Raw genomic sequence first — 14,710 nt, forward strand, 5'->3', positions numbered from 1 at the left:
TAAAATTTATAGAATGTGACACAGGACAGTATATCCTTTTACAATACAATAGTCTGCTTTTAAAATGTACACTCAGTATACTTATAAATTACTTTTAGAAATTTCTGTTAAAAATAATTATATGCAGCCAATGTCCTTCCGAGGGGGGGGGGAGTACATTCACTTTAATATCGTGGGGGGGGGGACAGAGCTGGGTCCACAAACTTTACAGGTGATTTCGGGGGTGGAGATGCTAAAGAAAAGATGGAGAACTGGAAGACAGCAAGCAGGTAGAAACCCAAGCAGGGATTTCTTGCTGCCTGAAATTCAGAAAAAAAAGTCAAACTAAAGTCTCTCTCTTGGGTATCGATTGCTCCCCCTCCAAAGCTCCCGGACCAATCCTAAGGACAGAGCTTGACACTGGAAGAAAAGGGGGAAATTAGCTCCCCTGGATCGGAGGAGGCAAAGACCGGAATTTCTCAGCACAAAAATCAACTGACATTTGGAGGGCGAGAGTGGAAGGAGGAAGAATCTGGGCAGGGAAAGGTCTTGGTGCACATACTTGGAGGAAGAGTAAGGCTTGCATGGTAAATGTGATATATGTGGGAAGGAATTGGAACAGTGGTGGGTTCCGGACGCCAACGCAGCCAGTACGCTGTGCATGGGGCCGGGCGTCCTAGATGGGCACGCGCGCTGTGCACACATGCGCATACCACTGCCCTGCAACACCCAGCTGCTCGGCGGAGGTCACACAGGCGCTGCACGCTGTGCGTGCATGTGCAATGGACTGGTCGCGTTATAAACAGCCATGGAACGCGGGCGGGCAGGTGGGCCAAACGAGTCATCATACCAGTACGGTAGCCGCTGCTCCTGGCTACTATCGGTACGGCCGCCCGGAATCCACCCCTGGATTGGAGTGTGTGTGTGAGGGGGGGGGGGGGAGAGGAAGTGCTTTTTTTGGTAAAGAGGCAGCTTTAGGATCCATTCGCTTAACAATCTCCTGCTTAAAAAAATCTTGACCTTTCCTTTTCTAGTTTATTAGGAGTCCTTGGAATTACGCTATGCCCTGCACAGAATTTATAAGAAAAAACCAACTTTCAGGTATCAGAGCACTGCTTCTCAAGCTCCGGATGTTTTAAGATGTGTCGACTTGGGAGTTCTTGGAATTGAAGTCCACACATCTTAAAACTTCCAGAGGTTGAGAAACATTGAACTAGACTAGAGGCTTACTGGGTGCCTCACGGCAGGTTCTAAGACTCCAAGGAAAAATAAGAAAAATGATAATCTTCACCAGGTCTGCAAAAGCATCTTCGTGATTCTTCTGGAATGGAGACACTGGAACGAAGACGGACGCTCAGTTTTACACTTGCTAACAATTTCAAGAGGTTGCTGTCAAATGCCTCTCGTATGCGAAATCCCCCAAAACCCTCAAAATGGAACTCGATCGATTGGACATTCTCTCTGCACAAACTGCCCATCGGGAAAATGTACTCCGCTCAGGAAAACCAAACAAACTCAAAACAACTAAACCTCAAGAGCAAACGAGGGACCCAACATCAAGATTTGAAGGGGAAAGTTTTGCCTTTCTTAAGTAGGAAAAACACAAGGAGATTCTTCAGCCATCAGCTGAACAAAACAGGGTCAACCTAACAAACGCCATCTTCAGTCATCGAAAAGAATCGTTTTGAAATCTCGAATAAGGCCTCTTTATAGTAACACAAACTGTTTATAAACATGGGGATTTCTTAATGGGAGTGACATTGCCGTTAAGTCAGAGTGCCAATTCCAACTTATTCAACTTGGATCTTTAAAACAACGTTTGACGAGTCACAACGCTGCCTGCCTTTATTCTTTGATTAGGTCGAGAGCTTTATGTGGTGCCAGATTAAAATAACTTGTCCATTTTTGAGAGACGCAACTGTGATTCAGCAGACCTAAAAGGCTCCGAGATAAATGGGTAGCTTCCTTCTACTTTTAAAAATGGGGTGGTGGGTTTTAAACCATTCACAGCTGCAACGCTCAAAGTCAATCAAACCTCTTAGGTAGGAAATGAGAAACGTATCAGGATCGGCTTGTCCTTCAAATAATACAGCTGCGCGTGGTTTGTAAAGAGAAGCAATGATCTCAAGTCTCTGCAGACGATCACAAAAACGCTGTCCTTTTTGACAAGGGCGAAAAAAGCGTTGGGCTTTGCAGTCTAACTTGTCTGCTGTACAATCAAAACAAATCAGCGATGGGTTTAACTGAAAAACAGGGCTTCCCAAAGACCATTAAATAGACCCCTCAAGGAGGGGGCTCTTCTTCTATATTTGTAACAGCAATTTTTTTTTCACAACATACAGGTGGAATGATCTATTGTCATACCGGTGGAAACCATGGCGGCCGTTTTATTGTTCCACACCGAAAAGATCCCAGAATTGCTTCTAGTAACTCATGCCTCCTGCTCCTGCTGCTCCTCCTTATACTTTTCTGGCTTAAATGTCCCACATTAATAAAGTCCCACATTGTGGAAAAAGAAAACAAACATAAAAAGTTATATTTACATTGAACTTCAGTAACCATAATACTAACAAAGAGCTTCAAGTAGTCTCTCACTTTAAAAAATAAAATAAAATAAAAAATTGCGCCACGGTTTAATACTGATGTGTAGCAAAGAAAGCGACGTTAAATCATTTTGTTAAACTGACTGATTTCAACAGCAGCTTTCCTTATGCTTTTGTTTTGCTTGAGTGCCGTTTTCACAGCTGGTCAAGAAACTTAAAAGAGCCTGCTCAGCTCCCAGCATGGAATTGGGCCAGAGACACAGTCAGAAAAGTAAACGCTTCTGTTCCCTAATACTTTCTTTTAGTCTTAAAAAGACTCTGATTTTCTGCCCCAAAGGGACAGGACCTATGTTGTGATTATGGCTACTGGAAATTCGGCACAAATATTTGGCTTTGACCTACCTGGAATCAAACTGGCATTGGTTATTCTGACACCATCAACCCAAAAGTTTAAACCAAGAAAACTAGATTAGATAAATAACTCTTGTTCACAACGGAGGTGCACCTGATGTATCTAAGAAGTGCTTGAGTGAAAATGAGCATTTCCCACCACATCTGACAATGCCATGGAGTGCATTATAAACAGCCCCAAACAAAGGCCTCAGTCTCCTCTTCTTGCCACCGTTTCTTCTAGGAAGTCCATTGCTCCTCAATCCCAGTGCAAAAACCTAACCCCAAAGTCAAGAGCTTTGACACTCAAGGACCAAGAACACCTCTTGAACTCCGGCTGCCCTCCTGATGTTCTCAGCTGGCCGGCACGGATTCCCCGGCCCATTAAAAAGGGGGAAGGCCAAACCTGGTTCACCAGCCATCATTCCCTCCAGCTCTGCTGGTTTCACTGCAAATTCCCAGCCTGACTCGTGGAGAAATCGCGGAGTTCCAAAGGGCTAAAGGTCAGCTAATGCCACAGCTGAAATTTTCCTCCGCTGCTCGTTCTAGATGGAAGGAGGAGGATCCCCCGCTTCTCCACTGGCAATGCGATGCTAGGATTCCAAGCAACGAATAGGGAGGAGATGCTGACTTGGGGGACAGCAGTTGTCCTACAATGGAGTGGCAGCAGATGGCACTGAAGTGGAGGGAAGGTGCGATGGAGGAGGAGATGCTTGCCGCGGCAGCCAAATCATACCATGAACTCGTTATTTCCTAGCAGCACCAGTTGCTGGGGGCTCATGTAATCAGCAGCCTCGGGGTGACGCTTCCGTCCCATCCCGGCAGACCCCTCCGGGAGTTCTTTGGCTTTAGGGGAGGAGATTTTCACATTCTTCAGCTTCTGCTTGCCTTTCTCCGGATTGAATGTCCCGCGGGTGGTGAACTGTGGCCGGTCGTCCAGGACCTTGGTGTGACTTGGCGATCGCTCCGGTGCCCCGGCGTCCCCAGAGGGAGCCGCTCGATAAAAAGGCGATTTGGAATAGATTTGGAATCGTTTCCTTGTCACGTGAGGCAGGCAGGATGAGGAGGAAGAAGGTGAGAGGGATGGAGATGAAACCAAGGAATCCACCGAGTCCACAGACTCCTGCTGCTTGCGCAGTTGCCTTCGGGACCGAGAGGGACCAACCACGTCTGCCTTGCCGGGTCTTGCCGGGTTGAAGGTTAAAGTTCTGCCTGGTAGGGAAGAGATACAAGGGATAGGATAGAATAGAATAGAATAGAATAGCACAGTTGGAAGGGACCTTGGAGGTCTTCTAGTCCAACCTCCTGCCTAGGCAGGAAACCTTACACACTTCAGACAAATGGTTATCCAACATTTTCTTAAAAACTTCCAGTGTTGGAGCATTCTCAACTTCTGGAGGGAAGCTGTTCCACTGATCAATCGTTCTAACTGTCAGGAAATTTGTCCTTAGTTCTAAGTTGTTTCACTCCTTGATTAGTTTCCACCCATTGCTCCTTCTCCTGCCTTCTGGTGCCTTGGAGCATAGCTTGACTCCCTCTTCTTTGGGGCAGCCCCTGAGATATCGGGAAACTGCTATCATGTCTCCCCTAGTCCTTCTTTTCATTAAACTAGACCTACCCAGTTCCTGCAATCGTTCTTCATATGTTTTAGCCTCATCTTTGTTGCTCTTCTCTGCACTCTTTCTAGAGTCTCCACATCTTTTTTACATCCTGGCGACCAAAAGTGGATGCAGTATCCCAAGTGTGGCCTTAACAAGGATGTTTAAGAGTGGCAGTAAGAATGTGCTGACAAAGAGACAAAATTTCCTGGTATAAGTCCAAAGAAACTCTTCTGGTTCCCATCAAACATTGTGGCTTATTTGTAGACTGTCTAGAGCAGTGTTTCTCAACCTTGGCAACTTGAAGTTGTCTGGACTTCAACTCCCAGAATTCCCCAGCCAGCGAATGCTGGCTGGGGAATTCTGGGAGTTGAAGTCCAGACAACTTCAAGTTGCCAAGGTTGAGAAACACTGGTCTAGAGGGAACATTTTCAGTAAGTGTTTTCAGAATATAGCTTGTTTTCTTCAAATCTTCCTCAGATTTGATCAAACAAGTGTAAAGTTTTAACGGAATACTATGATACCTATACTACTGAATGATAAACTTCATGTACTAATGATGACTCCTTTAGGGCACCTTCTCCAACAAATTTTACTTACCTGATTTGTCAGAAATAGCTCCTTCGGAATCAAAATTCAAGTTTTCAGAACTGTCGGCAGTGCCAATCGAAGCCTCAGACTCTAAGGTTTCATCATCAGAGGCTCTGGGCTCCAGTGCCAGCATCTCAAAAGTTAGTTCTTCCCTGCAGGGAGAAATAAACACAAAATAAACAGAAAGAACTGGATAGAGAAAAAAAAAAAAAACAGCGGCAGAAGCTAGGAAATAAAGGACGATTAAGGTCCTGAGTTTGGTTGTATTCTTGAAGACGTTTCATTGCCCCAACTAGGTAATATCATCAAGCTATAACAGCACTGATGATGTCACCTAGTTTGGGTAATGAGATGTCCGCAAGAAAACAAGCAAGCTCAGAGAGCACCAAGGACCCCTCATTTCAACACTGAATATTCTCCTTGCTGGAATTAAGATAATGCCCGCAATATTCAATCTGCACCCAACTTTATTGATAAGGGCCAAGCATTTCCTGAAATATAGCAGATGTGGACACGCCCATCTGATTGGCCCAGCTACTTAGGCTTCATTGATCCCGTTACTTAAGACTCACTTCTCCTTCTGCAGGCTCTCTATTTGCTCTGCCAGCACCTTCTCTTCCTGCTGCATGGCTACTTGCTGCTGTTCGGTGACCTCCATCTCCATGGCCTCCTCGCTGCTCAGGGCCTCTTCGGGAGCATCCCCCATAGAGGGCAACCGGACTCCCGCTGGGGATGTAGGGCTTGAATAGGTGCCTCGGCGTAGACGCCCTTTGCCCTATGCATAAAGTAAAGCTAATGAGGAATGCGGTCTTCTATCAGCTTTGAGATTAGAAGAACTCATCCCCAGTCGATGTATGAGACAACCAGCAAGCAAACAATTCCTTCAGAGACAGAATAGGACAGGAAGCAAGTGTAAATCCAAGGGACTATTTTTGGAAGTCATCAAAAAAGATCTTTGATCTATAAGCCAGAAGTTATTTCTATGGATTTACTTTATAATAGAGTATTTCAGGTTGCCAGCATCAAAAAGTGGTGCAAGGAAGGAAACTGGATTAAAGTATTTTTTTTAAAAAAAAACTTGTTTATACCATTTTATAGATCACTCCCTTTTAGGACATTGGAAATGTTGAAATGTACTGAATGCTATTTTAATTAAAGAATCCCTCTAGGCGGGGGGAAGCGGGGGGAGAGAACAAAGGAAGCCACCAGAAAAATACAGATAATCCTGATGCTTGTATTTTCCAATGAAACACTGTGTGAATAGCAATAGCAATAGCAGTTAGACTTATATACCGCTTCATAGGGCTTTCAGCCCTCTCTAAGCGGTTTACAGAGTCAGCATATTGCCCCCAACAACAATCCGGGTCCTCATTTTACCCACCTCGGAAGGATGGAAGGCTGAGTCAACCCTGAGCCGGTGAGATTTGAACAGCCGAACTGCAGAACTGCAGTCAGCTGAAGTAGCCTGCAGTGCTGCATTTAACCACTGCGCCACCTCGGCTCTTTTTAATAATAAACTAACAGAAGTGGATCACTGTGAATATAAGGAGGAGAATTTATTTTTCTGGACACAGAGCCAAGAAATAAGCCCATTTGTTTCATCCAGATTCTCAAAGACCAATGATTCATATATCTGTCCTGGGGTATTTTGCAAAACAAATAAATAAAAACTTTTAGCTCCTTCATACTTTCAGCAGCATGTTGTTCTTATGTAAATCAGGGGTCTCCAAACATGGCAACTTTATGACTTGGGGACCTTAACTCCCCAAATTCCCCAGACAGCATGGAATTCCTCAGACTTCCAACCTCCTTTGGGAATAGAAGTCCACAAGTTGTAAAGCTGACAAGATTGGAGACCTCTGATGTAAATGCGTGCAAGAATTGTTAAATCAATTTTGAGATTTCCCTTTCTGGATGAATAATAATATATTTTGGGATGGATGGTTTTGTTTTTTTAAATCACAACTAAAATAATATTCAGATTTTCCTCTGAGAAGTTGAGGCTCTGATTAGATATTAGCAAAGTTGCTTTATGTTAATCTTAGGCAGGGCTTCTATGCTGTCTGACTCTAAAAAGGAATCTTCCTTCTACGCTTTGTTTTGAAAATGGAAGCAAAGGCAGTGCCAGAGGATGGTGTGTTTGCTGAAAATTGGAAATGTTAGAAGGGAAAAAAAAACATATACTGAATTCCTGTTTTGCTTCAAAGGATTGTCTGTGGTCTTAATATATGAAATTGATCTAGGCCAGAGGAAAGAATGAAGAGAAAGATAAAAGAATTTGGGAAAATAAAAGATACAGAAAACAGCTCAATACAACAGTTCAAGAATTCAAGGGAACAAATTCATGCCAAATTTCCATTAGCTTTTCAATTTCTATTTAGACCCTGCCTCATTCTCTTCTTTACTATAAAAAGTAAAGGTTCCCCTCCCACATATGTGCTAGTTGTTCCTGACTCTAGGGGGTGGTGTTCATCTCCGTTTCAAAACTGAAGAGCCAGTGCTGTCTGAAGACGTCTCCGTGGTCATGTGGCCAGGATGACTAAATGCCGAAGGCGCACGGAAACCTTCCTACCAAAGGTGGCTCCTATTTTTCTACTTGGGAAGCTGAGTCAAGTAACAGGAGCTCACTCCATTACGCAGTGCTAGGGATTCGAACTGCTGACCTTTCTGATTGACAAGCTCAGCGTCTTAGCCACTGAGCCACCACATCCCTACTTTACTATAGGCACTTCTTCCAACATTCCTACTTCTTTACTATAGTGTGTGTGTGTGGGGGAGACGACGACACAACACAGCAAATATTCTTTTCTAAAGACATTTCCTGTGCCAAACATTGCAGAAACCCATGTCCAAATGGACTCTCTTCTATCTTATATGGCTTCTTGTCTTCCTCCTAATCTGTCTAGAATGAAAATGGCCTTATATGCATTCCCCTTTGATGCCCTTTTGTTTTCGTGAGACATGGACGGCACCTGAAGAGTTGGAAATAAACACACACACACACACACACACACACACACACGAACACACATATCACACACAGTTATGAAATATGGGCCATGGCCATGGAGCATGCAGAAGCACTGGGATGGATGGCGAGTTACGTATGGCGTCAGATCAGTGCGTTGCAATTCGGATACATACCGGGATCGAACTGCGGGTTATGCTCATAAATCTAACGGCAATTAGTACAGGCTTCTGGATTAGAGAGGACAGGAAAAGGAAAGGAGCAGGTTAGAGAGCACACGCCATCAGCTGACTCTGGGAGTGGCTGAGCATGGCGGCGGAAGCTGGCCCTTTGCTGCAGCTGCTAGGAAGCGCAAAGGAACCGCAAGCCATTCTCTGCTGCAAGAGAGGTGGAGAAGCATTGGCTGCGGCCACGGGTGGAACTCCCCCAAGAGAGGGTTACCCAGTAGGCCTCACAGCCTCAAGTTGCTTTCAGCAATGCTTCCCTTGGCCTCCAAGCCAAAACCACCATGGATCCGGCCGGCCTGAGAGGAGGCAAACTGAAGCCGTCTCTGAGCAGAGCAACTGCTTTTCAAGTCAGCAGCCTAGCTAAGAAGCATGCAAATTGCTCTTCGTCTGATAAAAAAGTTCATAAGCAGGGAAGAGGCAGTGATTTATTACAAAGAGCTCAGCAGGGGCCGGGAGGAGGGCAGCAGTACTGTCTCCCCAGAGTCTCCCCCTGGCACGTGCAGGTGGGAGAGAGGAGAATGGAAGCCTTGTCTTAAAGCAGATGCAAATAGTGTGAGAGTTAGGGGAACAGGGACTAATCATCATAGGAAAGCCAATTATGTAAAAGCTGGAGGGGTTTGAGTTCACTAAAGGGTGTCTGGGAATTTAAGAGAACCTTCAAGAACCACGAGTTACCTGTATAAAGTAACAACAGAGTGATACCTGTAGCTTTGAAGAGCCAGATATTAGTGCTTAAACCAGAGGTCCCCAAACTTGGCAACGTTAAGACTTGAGGACTTACAACTCCCAGAATTCTCCAGCCAGCTTTGCTCTGCTGGCTGGAGAATTCTGGGAGCTGTAAGTCCACAAGTTTGGGGACTTCTGGCTTAAACCAAACGTTAACTTTTGCATTAGACTAAACCATATTATTAAAGAATTTGAAATGTGCAAGGAGTTAGAAAGATGGAAAGAAAAGGTTAGAGGGGGGAGAAAAGAGACAGAAAGAAAGACAGATATCGTTCAATTATTAATATCCACACCCAAGTAAGTTAACTCTCACACAGGAAATTCTCAGCTCCAGAATCTGGGCTGTTAAAACTAGTATGTATCAGGTGATCATAGGTGATCTTCACCCCAATATTTCTCTGAACAAGGACACTTGTTTCAATTAATCGAAATAGAAAATGGGGAAGATCAGGTGATGGGGCATTGTCTCTACTTCTTTGGGACCTGGGACTAGGTCAGCCTGTCATGCAGCCAGTCAGTCAGTCCTGCCCCTTACCATGGACCTGCGGATCAAGGACAGCCGGCTCTTGGCTTTGTTCTCTGCAAACTCCAGGCTGCTGATATCCTTCAGACGGGCTCGGTATTTGTTCATCTGTTCTACAACAATCAACTCTATGCAACTGGAAAGAGAAAAATCGTCAAGTTAGGGCTTGAGGGCCAGAATCTAAGCGATTGCCGTATAAAATCTAGACACAGAGATCTTTCTTGCTGTGAATATTCTAACTGGAAAAAAAATTGGGAGAATCAATCTATGCATGCAACTTCTTCTTCTGAATTTTTCATTTTTGTAAAATGTTCCTCTCCAAATTACGTGAGTGACATCAGTAGAGTTGAACCGGTCATGGCTGGTAGCAAGTCTTTTTCTTTTTTTTAATTACCTGATGGTTTTGCTGACATCCTGAGCGCTCTGCAGAGGGTCAGTGGTGTCTGGACAACGGAGGATACAGGGAGCAAAGACGATGGCCAGAGCATTAGCCGACATTCGATTCGTTTCTTCTTGTAGAGCAATCCTAAACAGCATCAAAACAGGATGGGAATGAAACTTAACTATAGGTGATCATAGCAACCCTCACTTGTTACGAGGTGGGACAAACCCATAGAGTGGAACCTAAGAATTGACACAGAGGTCAAAGAAAAGAGACAGGGTGAGTGTCAACAGGCAGAGTGAGACAATGGCCGATGCTGGGGAGAAGCAACAATGAGTTTTAACTGTTCCTTCTGTCCCTCCCAGCCATTCTTTTCTCTTGGACGATAGATCTCTGTGTGGCCTACTTTCTGTCCCATATTTCTAAAATTAGAAACCAAACCACAGTGCCAGTCGCTAGCCTAATGTTTCTCAACCTTGGAAGATGTGTAGATTTTCACTCCTAGAATTCCCCGACCACTATTATTTATCTATCTTTTTTACTACCCAGTCATATCAACTCACTAAAAGAGAACTGCGGTGGCCCACGTGAAATTAACACACTGAAAGAGCTATCTGCCCTCCAAATTGATTGTGGGGTTAAAAAGGCCTTTTGCTTCGATGTGTGGGCCTTGAGAAAAGCTTTTTTGTCACCCAGAATAACATGTAGAGATGGCTTTCCTGGGGGGGATTATATATTAAGCATGCTTGAAAGCCAGATGAAGATAGGCAGAGCTTAACTTTCCAAAGCTCTCTGCAAATAAGCCTGCCTTGGCACACAACTCTGAAAACAGAACTGCCTCTCAAGATTGCAGGTCTCACCAAAAGTTGAACGTGGGAATATGCCTGCAGATAAAGCTGACATTCACACGGAAATCTCTTTATAACCTTATCTTCGCGATTGATACCTGACAAGGTGAAAGATCAGACGTTCCAAGGTATTAAGGTGAGTTCGGGAAAGTTGATCAATGACTGAATAAACACCACGGATGGCCTCTTTCCTCTCTTGCAAACCTGCAGAAAACAAATTTCACTCATGAATCAAAGGTGAATATACATATGTGTCCCAGGATAATATCGCAAGAGCCAATCTGGGTCGGTCACTGAGATCAGAGGTTTGAACTTCCGCTCCCAGGGACTGATGCAGATTGGATCCTCCAACAATTTCATTCAATTTGTCAGGACTGTGGCCTACTCTGTCTCAGGAATTGAGTATGTTTACAGCAAGCGAAGCTTGTAAAATATGATATACACATCTAAACACACATATCTTGCAAGTCCGCTACTGCTCAGGATTTAAGGAATGCTCCAAATAGGGAGCTTCTGAGGAGGCAGATTCTGAAAATACCTTTGAAATTCAAATGGTGTTCTTAAAGGAGAATGCACTGGGAAATCCTACTGCAACTCAAGGCAGAAGATGATTTCCATATAACTGAGGGGTTTGAAATATTTAGGTGAAAAATGAAGATATAATGCCTGAAATGCAGAGAAAGAAGGCGGAGTACAGAAGTGGAATTATTGATTTAGTTTGGGGTCTCATCAAGGAGATACATTGCATTGCAGTGGGATGCCTCAGTACACCATCCAAAGCAGATCCCTAGGAAAAACATCATTACGGTTTTAGGTTTCAGCGTGATAAAGAATTTTCACAGGTATTTTGTGTAGAAATATTTTCCGGGATAAGGAAAAGCAAGCTGAAGAAATATTGAAGTAGTGGAGAACATGACTTTCTAAGTAGAAACAGACTTGTTTTTTTTTTCTCTCTTAGCTTCCCTTGTAATGTTTCCTGAAGTCCTATTTCATTCTAGGTCTGACAGCAACTCCTTCTTACCCATGGCTCGCAAAAATTCTTCATAGAGTTCAAATGTCATGAGAGGGTTAGGCAAATCCCTCAGCCATTGCTTGAACACACTGGCAATGACATGGATGCTGTAGTCATCGAGATTCACTCGTTCGATATCTGGTCAGCGGAAAGAATGAAAGCAAGAAAATTAAAAGCAAAGGAGGAGTAGCAAAAGGAGACTTCACCATTTACTCTGATACGGTGCCAACGTGAGAATTAAATTATGGCCAAAGTATGGCTCGTGTTGTGAGGATGCTGGCTTGACAAGCAGCAGTCCTGCATTCGAGATCTGAGTGCTGCCACAGTACGAGTGAGCTCCCGTCCTTTGCTTCAGCTCCTGCCAGGGACCTGAAAGGAGCCCCTAACTGAATGTACTCAGGGCAATGGTGGCTAATCCTTTCAACCCGGAAGCGCCTTGGTGCCTCCAACACAAGTCTGATGTGATGCAATGGCCTAGATTCCTTAAGGTAAAAGGTTCCCCTCGTACATATGGGCGGTGCTCATCTCTGTGTCAAAGACAAAGAGCCAGCGCTGTCCGAAGACGTCTCTGTGGTCATGTGGCTGGCATGACTAAATGCCAAAGGTGCAAGGAACGCTGTTCCCTTCCCACCAAAGGTGGTTCCTATTTTTCTACTTGCATTTTATTATGCTTTCGAACTGCTAGGTTGGCAGAAGCTGGGACAAGTCACGGGAGCTCTCTCCGTTATGCGGCACTAGGGATTCAAACCGCTGACCTTCCTGATGGAGAAGCTCAGTGTCTTAGCCACTGAGCCACCACGTCCCTAGGTTCCTTAACCAGTAGTATAACTGACTGCAAAGAACAAACAGAGTCAAAATTTCTGAACTTAAGATATAGGTTTATCCTAGCTTTGATACCTAAGGAAGGAGTAGAACTCGTAGCTTCCCAGGTCTTACCCAGTCCATCATTTTAATACTACAATGAATATATTCTCAAACATAAATCAAACATGAACCACAGGTACATATCAGCTTTAGCCTAACATAGAATTAACTAGAAGTACTGTATGAGTTCTGCTTCAGCACTGTCTAAATCAAATTGAATACTGTTGATCACCAAAATATTACATTTTCTGGCCATCATCTGCCCTAAAGTTTTAGCATCTCTAAAATAAACACAGACACCGGGGGGGAGGGGGGACCCCTCACAATAATGCAAGTTTCCCTTCTCGAAGCCTCCTCACCTGTGTCAAGGCCCTGCCGTAACTCTTTGATCTTATTTGTTGATCCAGATTTCCGGTAAATGCCCTCCGTATACAAAGCATGCATTTCTATGTAGCTGGTGAGCTTCTCAAACACTATTGGCACAATCCGTTCTTCGCTGGTCAGGCGAGAGAGTTCGACTCCAAACTGGCGTGAAGAAAGCTCTGGGTCATACTATAAGGACAGGGATAATGCAATCAGCGTTACAAGCGCATCACAGCCACACTGTGCAAATTCCCACGGTATCCGGCTGGCTCTAAAGCTGCTAAAATGCCGGAACCAGAACAGTCCTGCTTTAAGATTACAAGCTATGCGAAACATAAAAGCAAATATTTAGAGTAATGGAAACATCTCAACATGCTTCACCTTTCCCCAAGTCCTCTCTGTCTTTTGCACTGGATTAGCACTTTAGTCATAGTCTCAATTCAGAGCAGCGGAGGGGCAGGCAAAGGGGCAGCAGAAAACAAGCCTTTAACGCCACTGTCTCCCCCAGAGTTTTCTGACTCCCTTGTTTTCTGCTTTTACAGAATGTGTCGCAGTAGAAATATGAACGAAGAGTCAGCAGCTAGACAAGGTGTTTCTCAACCTTGACAATTTTAAAGATGTGTGGACTTTAGCTCCCAGAATTCCCCCGTTATGTGTGGCATACGGAAATGAGAAAAAAACACGGTACCTTTTTGGAGCATTTTGTCGTGGTCTTCTGGCAGCACTTTCGGTGGCAAGCGTATTTGCACACTGGAATTAAGAAAAATGAATTTAGTACTGCACATAATGAAATGCAGTGAAATTTTATTGCATTATAACATTGCAAGAGCTGACAAGGAGACTCTTAACTGGATTTTTTTTTTTAATTGAAAGTTTTAAAGAGTTTTACAAATATATACCTTCCTTCCCCTCCCCCCGACCCCAGATCCCCTCTCCCCCAACCTCCCAGAGCAAATACAGGGTATAAACATTTAACAATCATATACTAAAATAAACTAACTAACTTTAGCATCATCCCTCGCTTGTACTTTAACTCCCCTTTTGTAAAGCTAACTTTAGATAAGTTGTAACATTCCTTGTTCAGTCATTCATAAGCTAACTGAAATTTCTTAGTCCCATATTTATTTTGAATGTAATCAATCCATCTTCTCCATTCCAGTTTGTATTTCTCATCTGAATGGTCCTTGAGGTACGCTGATATTTTAGCCATCTCTGCTAAATTTATTACTTTTAACGTCCATTCTTGAATGGTAGGCAATTCTTCCTTCTTCCAGTACTGCGCCACCAACAGTCTTGCTGCCGTTGTTAAGTTCAGAATCAAAGTAGTCTCTATAACTGTACAGTCTGTAATTATACCTAACAAGAATAACTGAGGAGTAAACTTTATCCTCTTTTTAAGAATATTTTGCATAATCCACCATATTTTTATCCAAAATGCTTTGACCTTTTTACAAGTCCACCATATATGATAATACGTAGCATCAGCACAATCACATCTCCAGCATTTAGGTTGTAAGTTCGGATACATACAAGCTAATTTTTTAGGATCTAAATGCCATCTATGAAGCATCTTGTAGAAATTCTCTCCCAGATTTTGGGCTTGCGTAAATTTTACATTTCTTACCCATATCTCTTAACTGGATTTTGCTGCATAATTAGGCTGTGGAACGTAGCAGGCTAAATGCTTCTCCTCCAT

The 14,710-nt window shown here is 43.8% G+C and overlaps 1 protein-coding gene across 5 annotated transcripts in view; it reads right to left on the reverse strand.

The window, feature by feature from the left end:
• Nucleotides 1–506: 506 nt before the first annotated feature.
• MYO9A (myosin IXA) overlaps nt 507–14,710 on the reverse strand; it is a 101,881-nt gene continuing 87,677 nt past the window's right edge. For all 5 annotated transcript variants that reach the window (XM_032232911.1, XM_032232912.1, XM_032232910.1 and 2 more), the window contains 9 exons: nt 13,703–13,764; nt 13,011–13,203; nt 11,797–11,925; nt 10,874–10,979; nt 9,940–10,071; nt 9,558–9,681; nt 5,674–5,876; nt 5,111–5,253; nt 507–4,124 (listed from right to left, as the gene is read on the reverse strand). In XM_032232911.1, coding sequence (XP_032088802.1) covers nt 3,643–4,124; nt 5,111–5,253; nt 5,674–5,876; nt 9,558–9,681; nt 9,940–10,071; nt 10,874–10,979; nt 11,797–11,925; nt 13,011–13,203; nt 13,703–13,764 — 1,574 coding nt within the window. In that variant the 3' untranslated portion in view covers nt 507–3,642. The remainder of the gene's footprint in view (nt 4,125–5,110; nt 5,254–5,673; nt 5,877–9,557; nt 9,682–9,939; nt 10,072–10,873; nt 10,980–11,796; nt 11,926–13,010; nt 13,204–13,702; nt 13,765–14,710) is intronic.

The sequence above is a fragment of the Thamnophis elegans genome, chromosome 16 (genome assembly GCF_009769535.1).
Source record: "Thamnophis elegans isolate rThaEle1 chromosome 16, rThaEle1.pri, whole genome shotgun sequence".
Lineage (NCBI taxonomy): Eukaryota > Metazoa > Chordata > Lepidosauria > Squamata > Colubridae > Thamnophis > Thamnophis elegans.